This window comes from Montipora capricornis, chromosome 10, assembly GCF_036669925.1.
Source record: "Montipora capricornis isolate CH-2021 chromosome 10, ASM3666992v2, whole genome shotgun sequence".
NCBI lineage: Eukaryota > Metazoa > Cnidaria > Anthozoa > Scleractinia > Acroporidae > Montipora > Montipora capricornis.
In genome coordinates, this window is record NC_090892.1 from 71,760,632 (window position 1) to 71,774,359 (window position 13,728).

The 13,728-nt window shown below is 39.9% G+C and overlaps 1 protein-coding gene across 1 annotated transcript in view; it reads right to left on the reverse strand.

Moving 5' to 3' along the window:
- Nucleotides 1-1,516: 1,516 nt before the first annotated feature.
- The window catches only part of LOC138022299 (alanine--tRNA ligase, cytoplasmic-like), a 27,955-nt gene continuing 15,743 nt past the window's right edge, over nucleotides 1,517-13,728 (reverse strand). Inside the window, exons 12-20 of the mRNA XM_068869400.1 lie at nucleotides 13,025-13,138; nucleotides 10,990-11,127; nucleotides 5,470-5,610; nucleotides 5,253-5,359; nucleotides 4,148-4,382; nucleotides 3,435-3,554; nucleotides 2,674-2,760; nucleotides 2,041-2,154; nucleotides 1,517-1,811 (exon numbers count right to left, since the gene is read on the reverse strand). Of these exons, the coding sequence (XP_068725501.1) occupies nucleotides 1,641-1,811; nucleotides 2,041-2,154; nucleotides 2,674-2,760; nucleotides 3,435-3,554; nucleotides 4,148-4,382; nucleotides 5,253-5,359; nucleotides 5,470-5,610; nucleotides 10,990-11,127; nucleotides 13,025-13,138 (1,227 nt within the window). The 3' untranslated portion in view covers nucleotides 1,517-1,640. The remainder of the gene's footprint in view (nucleotides 1,812-2,040; nucleotides 2,155-2,673; nucleotides 2,761-3,434; nucleotides 3,555-4,147; nucleotides 4,383-5,252; nucleotides 5,360-5,469; nucleotides 5,611-10,989; nucleotides 11,128-13,024; nucleotides 13,139-13,728) is intronic.

Genomic DNA, 13,728 nt, shown 5'->3' on the forward strand with positions numbered 1-13,728 from the left:
AGCGATAAATTTTCTATTTTCTTTCTAAATTATGGTAATGGTAATGATAATGAATTTATATAGCGCATTTTGTATTGGCATATTCAAATGCGCTTTACAAGCAAGTGATCTATGAGTGAGATCGGACATCAGCATATACAGGCGCCGCTGGCAGCCGCTATCAGTCCATTAGCGATCTCATCCAGCACATGAATGAATGAAAGACTTGAAAGTCTCAACCATTTGCGGATGTACTAGGCCATTTCCGAGATCATGCCTGTCTCCTCTTCAAACCGAGTCTAAGTGCGAAGTTTTTGTTATGAAAATTAGTTTTCATTCATATGTAAAGTAGAAACTTCGCACTTAGACTCGCTTTGAAGAGAAGGCAGACATTAACTCGGAAATGGCCTATTACAAAGGCAGCACTTTCTTAGGGCCATAGCCAGAAAAAAATTATGACTGGCGCAATTCTCTTCGTAGGTATTTTAGGTGTTTATGATCAGTACATTATAAAGGCAACACCGGAATCACGCTTATTTTAAAAAATCACGAAAAAATCACTGAGGCAAGTGCCTCGGTTTGCCTCATACTCGCTACAGCTCTGTTTCTCCTCAATTATTTAAAGACCCTGAGTGTTGGTCCGGCCGGAGTCGAACTCACGACTTTCCGAATGGCAGCCCGATGCTCAACCAACTGAGCTACCGGTGCGCACCTTTCTCACCGATTTTATTCCTGGAATGTTGATACACACTTTCTATGTCGGGGGGACTTAAGTAATCGCAAATTTATTACAATAACGGGAATAATATATTTAGACAACGTTCTCGAAGCCGTGGTCGTCATTGCTTCTAAGGTTCCTTATATCCAACAAACGCCGACTGCAGACCTGAGACCAAACCCCAACACCCCTAAAAAGGAGGTTTAGATAGCTCACTTGGTAGAGCATTGCACCGCTATCGCAAAAGGCATGGGCCTCAAACGATTAAGCAGCTATTAGACCTGCACTTAGTGTGTCGCCATCATTTGTGTACATTACGAAGCCAGTGTGGCTCTATTATAGGTGAAAACGGTGTCTAATTTTTGCATTTAGTAGGACGTTGGATTACTTTGTCAGATAGACGAGAACCATTCTCTTCACTCCATCCTTGGGTTAATGGCTGCGCAAAAGGACAGCAAAAGTTACAGGACAACAAAAGTCGACGCATCCGCGCCCGGGCATCCGCGTCTTGTGAGTGGTGTGGTGTCATGAATATCATTAACTTCTTACTAACCGAGCGCGACGGCCGTACTGGGGAATATTGGCCCGAGGTCGTGGCAGTACGAACCGAGCGCAGCGAGGTCCGTACAAAAACGACCGAGCTCGGTTAGTAAGTAGTTTATTATATGGCTTTTTAATTACCTTTTGCTTTGTTTTTGCAAGCCCGTAATCGCCCCGTGGGAGAATAATGCCCTACAATTCAGTCACAATTAGCCAATCAGAGCGCGCGTTATATCGGTTACAAACACAAGCCATATAATAAAATAGCGTAATAACGTCTAACACTTTAAAATATGTTTATTTTCAGATTCATGTTTTCCCGTACACTTCTAGTGGGGACGAAATTATTTTAAAATACGGTATTTTCCAAAATTCCACAAAAAAACTCCTTTCGCTTCTGCTTTCAGAGCTTTTGTTCGGCAAACTTCCTGGCAGTTTCAACCGCTTTGTCGATGCATCCGATATTAGGCCCAGATCCCTGCGCGGACACGTCTTTCCCGCCGCATTTGCCTCCCAACAATTCAGAAACAGACTTGACCCACTCGTCTGCCTTCAGTCCTTGCTGAATTGCCTCCTAAAAGAAAAATCACCATGAAACAATTCTTCAATTTGACGGAAAGGGTCTATCCATTAAGGGTGTAATTTTTTTTATTTAGCCGAGCAGAGGAAATCGCGTGGCGTCACAGAAAGCTCTCACTCAACGCTCGTTTCACTTGGGTTACATCCCCTCGCTTCTGCAAGCTGAGCCAGCTTAAGCCCGAGTGAAGCTCTCTCTCTCTCCCAGCAGCAATCTATATACAAACCTTTGGAACTTGTGCCAAACATATAATCTTCGCATTTTCTTCATCTACACTGAACAGAAGCACAGCGGTTGTTGGCGCCAGATTCTTGAACTGCTTCAATGCTGCATCAAGGATCTTAAATGAGAGAAGCTTATTATAAGAAACGGTTACAATACCGTGTTTACTCAATGAAACGTCGCACCCAGTCAGAAGAATGTGTCGTTTATTCGAGTATACAATTCGGAAATCTAAACCAGCCTTGGAAATTTATTTTAAGTTCGGAGTGGCCATATTCTTTCATCAAGCTCGTTCTTCAGAATTTTCGCAATGTGCAGTTCCCGTTGTCAAGGCAAAGAATTTTGCCGGTAACAAGCCGGCATCTCTCTGAAACTCGAAAGATGTTTCTGTTTCAATGAGTGTTCAAAAATGATCTACCGTAATTGTTACCTGTAACTTAAGAAATATGATTTTGAAATAAACGCCGCCCTCGAATAAACGCTGCATCGGACATGCTAAAATTTAGTAAATGTCACGGCGTTTAATCGAGTAAATACGTAAAAATGACTCCGGGGTTTATACTTGGAAGAAGCATCGGTGTTGGAAAAAGCATATATGATATATATGATGTCATGCAAACTCAATTAAATTTGTAACCTTCTGATTTGATCCAGCTTGAAATACATCGACAACAAAGGTCATATGGCCATCTGCTTCAATAATGGTCTTCGCTTTATCCACCGCCTAAAAAGGAAAATTTATTGGATTAGGAGGCCGCAACCACATTATAAACCTAACAAATAAATAGGCCACTTCGAAAAATACCATAACACTCCTTGTTTGTTTCCCCCACGCGTTTAGTCTAATCGCGTGCGAGCGAAAGTATCTGATGGATATAAAGATATATGTATCATCACTTGAAAATAGCAACCAGGTTCCAGATGGATCTTTAACTGTGTAACTTTAATTTAACAGTAAGAAAATCCCAGCTTGACGAGTGTCAAAACAATCCCGCGAAAATAATCCTTCGCTTTTCGTCCGCTACATTTCCCGCCATTGGAACTGACTACTATTCGGAAGTATTACACTTGAGTTCTGATTGGATAATTGTATGGCACGAAAATTTGGTTTCATCAAACGAGGTGATAAAGAAAACTTGACCAACGTAACAAAGATTTCTGATTTCTGGTGTTTCGGGCGTTAGCTCTTCGTCAGAGCGAACGACCAAGCCGGGGTTAACGCTCGAAACGTAAGTTCACGCAAGTTTTCCTTACAGTTAACACTTCGTTTTATAAAACTAAATTTTCGTGTTTTACTCCCCGACGACGGAAACTAAAGCCTGCATTTGATTCTATGGCAGTTTGGCGGAATTCTACGCAAACTGTTTAATAACGTCTCCGTAAAAAAAGCAATCTCGCCTGTTGCATCATTGTGCCCTTCTTTGCCTTTTCTGCGTCGTCCACTAGTTTCTTGACAACCTTGAGCTTCGTTCGGATTTCGTCTTTACGCCAAGCAGAGATCACTGAAGCACTGATATCCTAACACAAGGGACAACAACTACTGAGTGCACAAGGTATGAAAATTAACTACTACGTCTGGCTAACTGAACTAACAATTAGAAATGATGTTTTGACTTGAAGTACTGAAGACAAGTACTAATCGGGGTGTGAAGTGGAATAATCGGGCGTTCATTATTCCTGCGCGAAAATTTTCGTCATTCCATTATTCCAGCAAAAAAGAACTCGTCATCCCGTTCAAAAATGTACTTATTCCGGTTGACAAATCTATTATTCCAAAGGAAGTCATTTTCCCGTTATTCCGCCCCACAAAATTTCCGTTATTCTTATTCCATTATTCCTCTTCACCCCTCCCCCCCTCCCCCCCCCCCTCCCCCAACACTGAGAGTTGATTTACGTTGATTTTCCCAAATTTATCTCGACATACATTTAAGAATATTATGGAAATTCTGGGGTTAGCCAAGAAATACAAGAAAAGAAAGTCGATTGCATAGAAAGAAAAAGTTACAAGAGGCAAAAATGCCGCACTTGGATGATAACAAATTATCGTGTTCCAAAATAAACATAGCCACAGCACCTTCTTTACAAAAACCACGAAAGGTTCTCTTCCTTACTTCAGTGAGTCGAGCAATTTCCTGAGAGGTTTCCTTGATATTCAGGCTGCCGTTCTTCATCTTTTCTTGTACGAGACTCTGTATATTTTCTACTTTCGTCTGGAGCAAAGTACATTTTTTCTCAGCCTTGAGCGCCTCTGGTCCTGTCAGGGCAACAATCCTTCTGATTCCTTTAGAAATAGCTTCCTCGGAAACTAACACAAACTTTTTCATGTGACCAGTACGACGCAAATGCCTTGTGTGTAAACGAACATATAAAGAAAATTACAACCCTTTCTTTAAATGGGAATTCTTCCGCTTCATCCGCTTTTAATTTAATATACATCGCCCAAAAACTCGGAATTATTGGCATGCTCATACAGCTATTTTTATTCCAGCGCCGTTAAATCAAAATCAGTGGTGCACAGTGGCAGGTTAACTCACTGTTTGTGGGTGGCAAGTGCTCTCATCGGTGTGCCATCTCCACTCCCTTATTTCCTTAAATTTAAATGGAGAAAAATTTTCGTTTCCTTTCGGTTCTGTACGCCGTGTCGTCATTAGAGAAATTTAGCATCGCGTTTCCGTAAAACGGCAGGCTGTTGCTTGTCATAAAAGCATGACAATTCTCTTATTCTAACTTTTCTCTCTCTTCTTAGGGGTTGCGCGGTATTTGTAGCTAACAGGCAAAAAAGGAGCTAAAATCAAACCAATTTCTTTGATTTTTGGCAAAACGCAAATTTCAGTTTCACTTTTACCGTCTGCTGTGAACGCGAAGCTAAATCTATCTCAGTTATAAGACCTCAAGGATACTTGGTGATTCCATAGCTGAAAGGCTGCTACGCCAAAACTCTGCCTGTTAAAGTGATGCATGACAACATCCAACAATGAAGGTTAGAATCAACCGTATGAACCATGTTTCGTTTCAACCAAGTTCAGAAGGTAAAGGTAAAGGTATACACCTTATTTAACGTTGGAAGTTCCTTTACTCTCTAGAGAGTATTCTCCCAGGAAGCCGACGGTGCGCTCATGGACTTTTTCAGGGGGGTAACCCTGAAAAAGTCCATCATGAAAACCAACCAAAATTATAGGGTTTTTCCCAACAGAGCACGACTCAAAAGTTACGTACGTTCCACCGCAAAATTCCACAGAGTACTTGTATCCAGCTTGGGGATCTTCTTGCAGCTCATCAAAAGATGAACCGATAGAGAGCACACGAACTGGATCAGGATACACCTACAAAAAAGAATCCCGGGCAAACATAAAGAAAGTCCCTGTTATTTGTCCAAAAAGTTAACTTCTATCATTTACGGGTAATCTTCGTCCAGTTTCATTTTTTAACCTACCTCTTCAAAAATGGCCCTAAGGCCTTGGATGTCTTTGGCCAGAGCTAGAGCCACCTCCTGAGCAAACACCGTCATGTTCCTGGAAACTATATCCTGGCTTGTCAATTCAGTGTTTTTTACCTGCTCCGTTGTCATAGCTCCCTAAAATAAATAAAGAACCGTTTGAAACATCAAACCACAGCGAAAAAGTATTTAAATCATTTTCTCTGAAAGTTTGAAGCATTTTGAAAACTAATGGGATCAAAAGCACTGCTTTATAAAATTGTTCTTCCTCATAACTGCTTATACGCTCAGGTTACGGGGACACGGTCAAGTTAAAATTAAATATTAAGTTTGAGCGAAACTCAGACAAGAGTTGTAAAACCGGAGCTACGATGAGCTAATGGTGCAAAGAGTTTTTTGTTCCCAATGTGGTTATGACCGTAGTACGGTGAGTGGGCCGAGCAAAGTCAAAAACACGCCCACGCTCCAAGACCCATTAATTTATAAAGGAAAGATAACTCTTACAAATTGGAAGCTTCCTCCTCTACAGGCGATTTGGCTAAACAAGCGGAAATGGCAAGCTGCGCGCATATGTGAACGGTCTAAGTACAATAAATTGTTATCCGTGTGAAGGTAAACTTTACGACTCGCGTTCATCATATCTTTGTTTACCCACGGATTTTAGAGTTACATAGCTTGGTGTAGCTAATATCTCAGAGCATTTACCCTCCCAACCACGAGAGGAAAGACATTTTAACAATATACCAAAGGTTGAAATCACTATGTTCGGACTAAAGTCCCAGTTGTTCAAACGATGGATAGCGCTATCCGCCGGATAAATCACTATCCACTGGATAACTCAATTGGTTTTGCTAGGGTTTATCCGCTGGATAGTGATTTATCCGCTGGATAGCGTTATCCTCCTTTTGCACAACCGAGGCCTGGAGTTATCAGGCGCCCAAACTTTGGAAGAGCTTACCGAATGTTGTTAGAACGTCATCTGATATCAAAACGTTTAGAAACCTTTAAGTCAATGAATCAATACTCCAACAATGTAGCTCTTATTTTGTATATAAACTGCTTTTATCTTGTATAAAATTGCTTTTATCTAGTTACCACTAAGTTACAAGTTTTATTTCCAATTCAATTTTCTACTTATTAATTATTTAACGTGGTATGCCCGTAAACTAGCTGGTATAGTTTTTATCACATAGCTAAGTGCATGTTCCCACGTAAGTTTAAACTAGACCCTCCGTGAGGGTACACTGAGTTGCCTGTGGTACGTGCAGCGTTCCACGCAATTTTTTTCCAGTTTGGGGGGGGGGAGGGGGGGGGGGAGGGTAGGGTCACGAAGTCATACCAGAAGTCATACCAGACGTCATTTTCTGAGGTTAAAAACCTGGCTACCGGCCTATTAATTAATCATTTGTCAGAAAGAAGAAATTCCTGTCCTCTTTAAAAAAAATTGACACGCATTGCTTACGTGTGGTAGTGAAGTAACACAGCGATTTATTCCATAATGTCAAGTAAGCTGTGTGTTGTCTTCCAGGAGATTCAAGTTGTCCCTGCGTAATATGTAGCTCTAACAGTGCACGATATTGTTTTGGTATTGTCTATCATTGTAGTGCCATGGTAGAAGTCTTGGGTAAATAGTCTGAGAAGACATGTGGGGTACTAGCAAAGTACTGAACCCAGAAAGATTGAAGAAAATAAATGGGAAGTGAGAAACATTGTCTTCTGGGATGACATGTTGACAGTTGTCTTTGCGTAATATGTAGGTCTAACAGTACACGATATTGTTTTGGTATTGTCTATCATTGTAGCGCCATGGTAGAAGTCTTAGATAAATAGCCCCTTGAGAAGACATGTGGTTACTAGCAAAGTACTGAACCCAGAGAGATTGAAGAAAATAAAAGGGAATCGAGAAACATTGGCTTCTGGGCTGACATGTTGATCATGCAACTTCTTTCCACCACAAGTGTAAGCGTGCACTGACAGCATCTGACAGCTTTGCAAACAAAAGTTGAAAGCTGAAGTTGAAAGCTAAACTTTATCCCTGTTCGGCGGGGTTAGTAAGAAATATACCACTCAGTAACAGAAGCATAGGACCGAAAATTCTATTTTAATGCTATCAACTGCGAACCAAGCAAGATACAGATTTTGTTAGCTTGCTTTATGCAAAACAAATATTGATGTAAAAGTAAATAAATATGGATACACAATTTTTAAGAAGAGCAGAAGGAAGTTTCAGGACGCGATCGAGAATAAAATATTTTGCCATCGGTAACAAAATCTACGACATGAAAACAACATTAATTTTGAACCACGAATATAAAAAGTTACCATCAGCGAAAAACAGTTTGGGAGATTTTAGTTGTTTTGTTGTAATTGTACAAGTTTGGCTGCACCGAGTAAATCGCACACCGAATTCAGCGGGTGCTCTGATCAAGTTACCACGTTACTTTACCGCGGCATGTTTACTCGCGAAACAGTGAAGCAATTGTGTCAAATGATGCCAAGCTACCGGGTTTTTGTTTTTGTTAGTTTTCTTTTTCTTTCGATTGTTATAAATTTTGACAAGAAATGTGCGAATTCAACACAAAGATCACAATCGCCCAACTCTCAGAGGTTGACCATTGTTTCTGGAAAATCAAAAATTTACTCTCCAAGACAAGGTTATTTATCACCAGGTAATTCCATCGTTTTGGTAATAGCAGCTACTTTATTATTCATCAGCGTCACAATCTTTTGCCGATTTTGGGGGTCATTTTGTTGAAACTCAAGCACGCTTCCAACAGACCTGTTTATTTTCGTGACTTATGCGTTACCACAAAAATTCTCCCCGTATCACATTTCCACACATGTATGCAAATTTGCTAAGCTCGAAAATTACACAACATGATCAATTTACAAAAGCTGGACATTTCACAGAAATATTTTCCACCGAAACATTTATTGAAACAAGCAACATATTTGCTATAAGAGGCAAGAAACCCTTCCTATTTCAGTTGCGTGCGTGCAAGCGAAACACACAATCACAAAGCATATGCAATTAAATAAATTTCTGACAGTTCACATTCAACCCTTTTCGAAAGAACCTTGACCGTAAATAATAAAGCACAAAAGAGACAACAAGCTTTCATTCAAGTAATTTTTCCCTGTCACATTTACAATTTTTTTTAACCTTTGCAGAGTTGAGTACAAAATGAATGTTACTTGGCAGACAAACAGGCAAACCTTAAATAGATGCGACTTCAGTAAACACTGTGAGACACACAACAGAGATCACAGATCTACTTGTGGTGTTCGATTCCTTCTCTGTCTTTGTTGAACCCGTAAGTTACCAGAGAAATTTCCATTTGGTTTCAGTGTTGTACGTAACACCACCTTAGGCTTGGCGAAATATTAGAAGTACAGCATATTTTGATTTCGGCTCGACGGGCGAAAGATTCACGCGGTCGAAGTCCATTACTCGTCGCTTTTAAGATTCCAGATCTTTATGTTTCACCGCCTGTCTTGACGTTCCATTCTTGAGCTCCATATGGGTATATTTTCTTTAAAGATGTACTAAAACGCCATTCGCGTTACAATGACTTCCGACGCCAGTACAGGTTAATTGTGCAGAGCAAGCTACGCATTACCCCAGCTCCCTCAAACCTAACAAAATACGCACAGAAGACTCTATGCACAAAGACACCACTTAGCAGGGGAGTGACAGGCAAGACTTTTACCGACACGGAAAAAAATACTAAAAAAAATAAAACGGAAATCTACCCATTTTCCGACTGGGTTTGGCAACCCAGTAATAAAGAGTCAGTTTCAGTTTCAGACCACAACACCAGGAAGCTCCATGCCTCACTGTTTGTGAATAGTGTTTGGGATCTTTTACGTCTCGCAACATGAAGGGTTGTAAGACGGGGCCTAAGTTTTATCGTCATTATCCGTAAAGACTAGATAGCCTTACCATTTGCGGGTGTAATTACAAAGGCAGCACTTTCTCCTCAGTTATTTTAAAGGGACAGTGTCACGCTATTTTAGTCAAACTTTAGCCTGCGTAGCAAGCGTTTCCGTGGGGCACAGAAGAGAAATGTTTAGAAGCAGGATTTTTCGATGTTTTGACCGATTGCTCGGTTAAAAGTGCTCTTCTGTGAAACCCAACGGAAACGCTTGTTACGCAGGCTAGTCAAACTTCAAAACACTATACTGAATACGTCTTTGCATCAATGAAGACCAAAACATAACACTGTAGCTTTGTTACCAATAACCATTGAAGTTCACTGACACTATTCTTTGTTGTTTGCCGCCAAGGATGGAGAAGATGAAAATGGATTGAAACTTGAAAAAACTGGCCGATGTCTTCAGAAAGTCGCCAAAAATTTAATACGAATAGCTCTTTGTGCCATAAATAGAGGATATTACATGGCCGCGCGGGGATACGAATTTTATCTTCGCCGGAGTGCTGAAAGTATCTCTCACGAGTGAGAGATACTTTCAGCACGAGAAGATAAAATTCGTATCCCCAAGCGGCAATGTAATGTTCTGTTTATTATATAGATATTGATGAAATGTCTAGATTTAAAACAACTTGTTTTACTCATTTTCAAAATGATGAAAAAGTGGTCACCAACCGCTAAAACACACATGTTGTGTAACATGAAACAAGATAGGAAAGTTAAAACATAATAATGTAATATTTGCAATAAAAATGTTAATGTGGCAGAGAAGTTTATATTAAAGCAAAAAAGTATGTTACAATGAAGAGGAAGCTCGCGTTTTATTGGCTACTCGTGTTCGTTACCATGACGACACCTATATTCCCACGTGTGAAAGATAAAAATGATATGTTCACTGCGCGCGGTGAAGATATGATTTTTAGTAAAAGGAGAAATCCTGGTATTCCATCAGTATCTATATAATAAATACATTCCATATCTTCTCAGTGGGTTGTAAGGAATTTTGGTCGTATGAGCTAAAGTACTAATTTAGATTTCTACCAGGTTTTGACCCAAAAACACAAATTTTAGCATGAAAGTGCCCCTTTAAGACTTTGAGTGTTGGTCCACCCAAAATTTTGATCAGCTTAGCACTTCAAATTACACTCTAATCAGTTAAGTCTGTTCAAATAATTATAAGTGCTACACGGCCAACGTTCGCAAAAACGTTATCCTTCCTTGTACTTGTACGACTACATGTTCATTGTCGTGACTTTATCATCTTCAGTTCCCACGGCCTGCTCCCGTCTGACCTTGTAGCTCAGTCGCTAGAGCAGCGGTGATCTGACCCAAAGGTGGTGGGTTCAATTCCCAGCCTGGTCAGAGTTTTTCTCTGTCCTTGTGTGGGCCTATTTCCATTAGTAGGGCTAACGCTCACATGGTTCACATGGGTTAGAAACTTAGCATTTCACATTACACTCTAATCAGTTCAACTGAGCCAATCACTCGGTTGGAAAGAAACGAAGGAAGTTTATATAACCACAAAATCCTATTTGAAGGTCTTACACCTCACTTTATTCCCGACGTCTAATATATTAGTACCAACCTTTGCGGTGAAATCAAATCGGAGTCTGTCTGGGGCCACAAGCGAACCTCGCTGGTCAGCTTCTCCAAGTTCTTTTCTCAGAGCGAAGTTCAACACGTGGGTAGCAGTGTGATTATTCATGACAACTCTTCGCCGTTCCTACGAGGACAAAATATGGAAAAAGATAAATTTGGCCTCTTCTTCAAGTTGACTTAATCCTTTAGTGATACAGATACATTTTGCATGTTGTCCAACAAGGAGTTTCCCGAGAATCCCAGGTTCATCAATGTCTGAGCTTAACAGACCCTTCTCCTAAATGGCGGCCGAAATCTTTCAAATATGTGAAAATTAAAAACGTATACCAGCACTACAAAGGACACCTTTACTTTTGTAAACCTGCAAAGTTCCAGCATATCAGGTGTAATGTCAGTATGGCTTATACCCCCAGTCATACAAACGTCTGTAAATTTGTCAAATTTCAACTTACGTTTTCTCAGGTGATATAACAACTAATACGCTGAAACTTTGCAGAGTTACTAAAGTAAAGGTGCTCTTTCTAGTTCTGGTATCACTTTTTCATTCGGTTCAATTTTAACTCATTCAAATCCGTTGCCGCCATTTTGGAGAAGGGTCTATTCAGCTCTCTTTCGAAGCGAATCCAGCCGGAAGCCATATCTAGGTATCATACAAACACTAACAAGAAATAAGTGCAAGATCACTAATAATATTATTCATGACAATAATACATGGTGATGTGGAAACCCCTCACAATGACTATTCTGCATCTGAATTACACAATGGCTATTCTTCCACTAAAATACAAAGTATTCATTAACCTAATGGCTCACACATTCATTTCACAAGCCAAATACAATATGTGCTGAAATCAGTAAGGAAAGGAAAGGAACTTTATTTAAGTGTCAAGTCGTTCTAGCGCTGGAGCACTAATTGGGGACACTTTACACTGAAATAATTTCAGTCAACAATCAACGCAAATTGAGTTAAATGTTGGTGTTTACAAGGGATTTACACCATTCTACTCATATTCGATATACCACTTACCAAATAAGTGTATTTTGCACTGGCCTTATCGCCTGGTTAGTGAGCAATTTTGTTTGTGAAAAATGTTTTTAATAAAAAGTTCCGACAAAACATACAGTAACTGTCTTTTCTTCTTTCTGGTACAACATCTACACGGTCAATTTAAGGAGGCTCGAAATAGTTTCTCCATTTTTCAAACAAATAAACATTTTTTGTCCTTAGATACAGTTAGGGTAATCATATCAAGACGAAATTTGGCGAGGGTATTAAGTACCCGTCATAGATTTCTCACATCACATTTCCTCCAAAGTAACGTTACCATGGCAACGATATAAGGCACTCCTTCGAGCCTTAAAATCAAGAGATATTGTCTTTTTTGAAAAAACGGGAAGGTGAAATCTTCCCATTAAGTGTCCAGACAATGTTAGAAATAATCTCTAAAATATTTAAAATTCAACAAAATCTGTGGGTCAGTTTTTCAGAAAAATCAGTTTTTTTGAAATGTCTCTAATTTTTTTTTTTTTTTCACCTACAGAATTTTTTTAAATTTGAAAGACAAACGTTTTAAATTAATCTAAGATAACATGCAAAAAATGAAAAACATCACAGTCCAGAAGCAGAGATATACAGGAGTAAAGTTGCAAAATCAGGAAAAATGAGGGGGTTACAAGATCGGCATTTACGCATGCGTCACTCACTCATTCGAGTGCACACGCGAGTGGAGCTAAAGGCAAACACAAACGGATTTAAGTGACCATTAAACCGTGTGTATACAATTTTCGTTGTTTTCGTGAATAGGGGATGTCTGTTCATATTCCATATATATAGGAATTAGAAGAAAGGTGAGCGAAATTAGCGGTATCTGTTTATTTCTGGTGACTCATTTTGAATCATGAGCTGACGTGAGCAGCTTTTAGGATTGCGTGCGTGGCTTATGTGCGCGCGCTCAGCTGAAAGCCCTTTTTAGCCTCCTTAATCAATGTGAAAACGGTATATTCTACAACTAAATACTCACATCATCTATTTGGCATTTTAGTTGATCTCCAACTCTCAGTGTTCCCTCAATTGTTCCGACATGAAGTATGTACCCGCCATGAACTTGAACGTTGCTGACTGAAAATTCAACCTCCTACAACAAAAAACGATAATAGACCATTTTCAAAATATTAATATTCAGCTTGATAGTGAGGCAGAGAGAACAAAAACAATAGAAACAAGTGGCAATGAATGTCTTTCCTTTGTCTGTGTCCTCTAAAGCTCTCTTTCAAGCTGAATTTTACTATATCAAAAGTGGCCTATTAACCTAAGTAAGGAAAGGAAAGGGAAGGGAAAGAAGGAAACTTTATTTAAGTGTCTGGTCTCTAGCGCTGGAGCACTAATTGGGGACACTGTAAACTGAAATCAACAAGTTAACTTCAAATCAAATCAACTGTTGGTTTTGGAGGAGAGGGGAAAACTGGAGTACCCCGAGAAAAACCTCTCAGAGCAGAGTCGAGAACAAACAAACTCAACCCATATACATGTATGACACCAAGTCTGGGAAGCGAACCTGGGTCACATTGGTGGGAGGCAAGTGCTCTCACCACTGGACCAGCCCCATGCACCCCTAAGGGTAAGGGCAAAGCTTGCTTTGAAACAGAGCCTGAAGGGCTATGCTTTGGTCAACCCAAGTAGGCCTCCATAAAGCTCCCAAAGACAGTTTACTTGTTTTGTTATTTT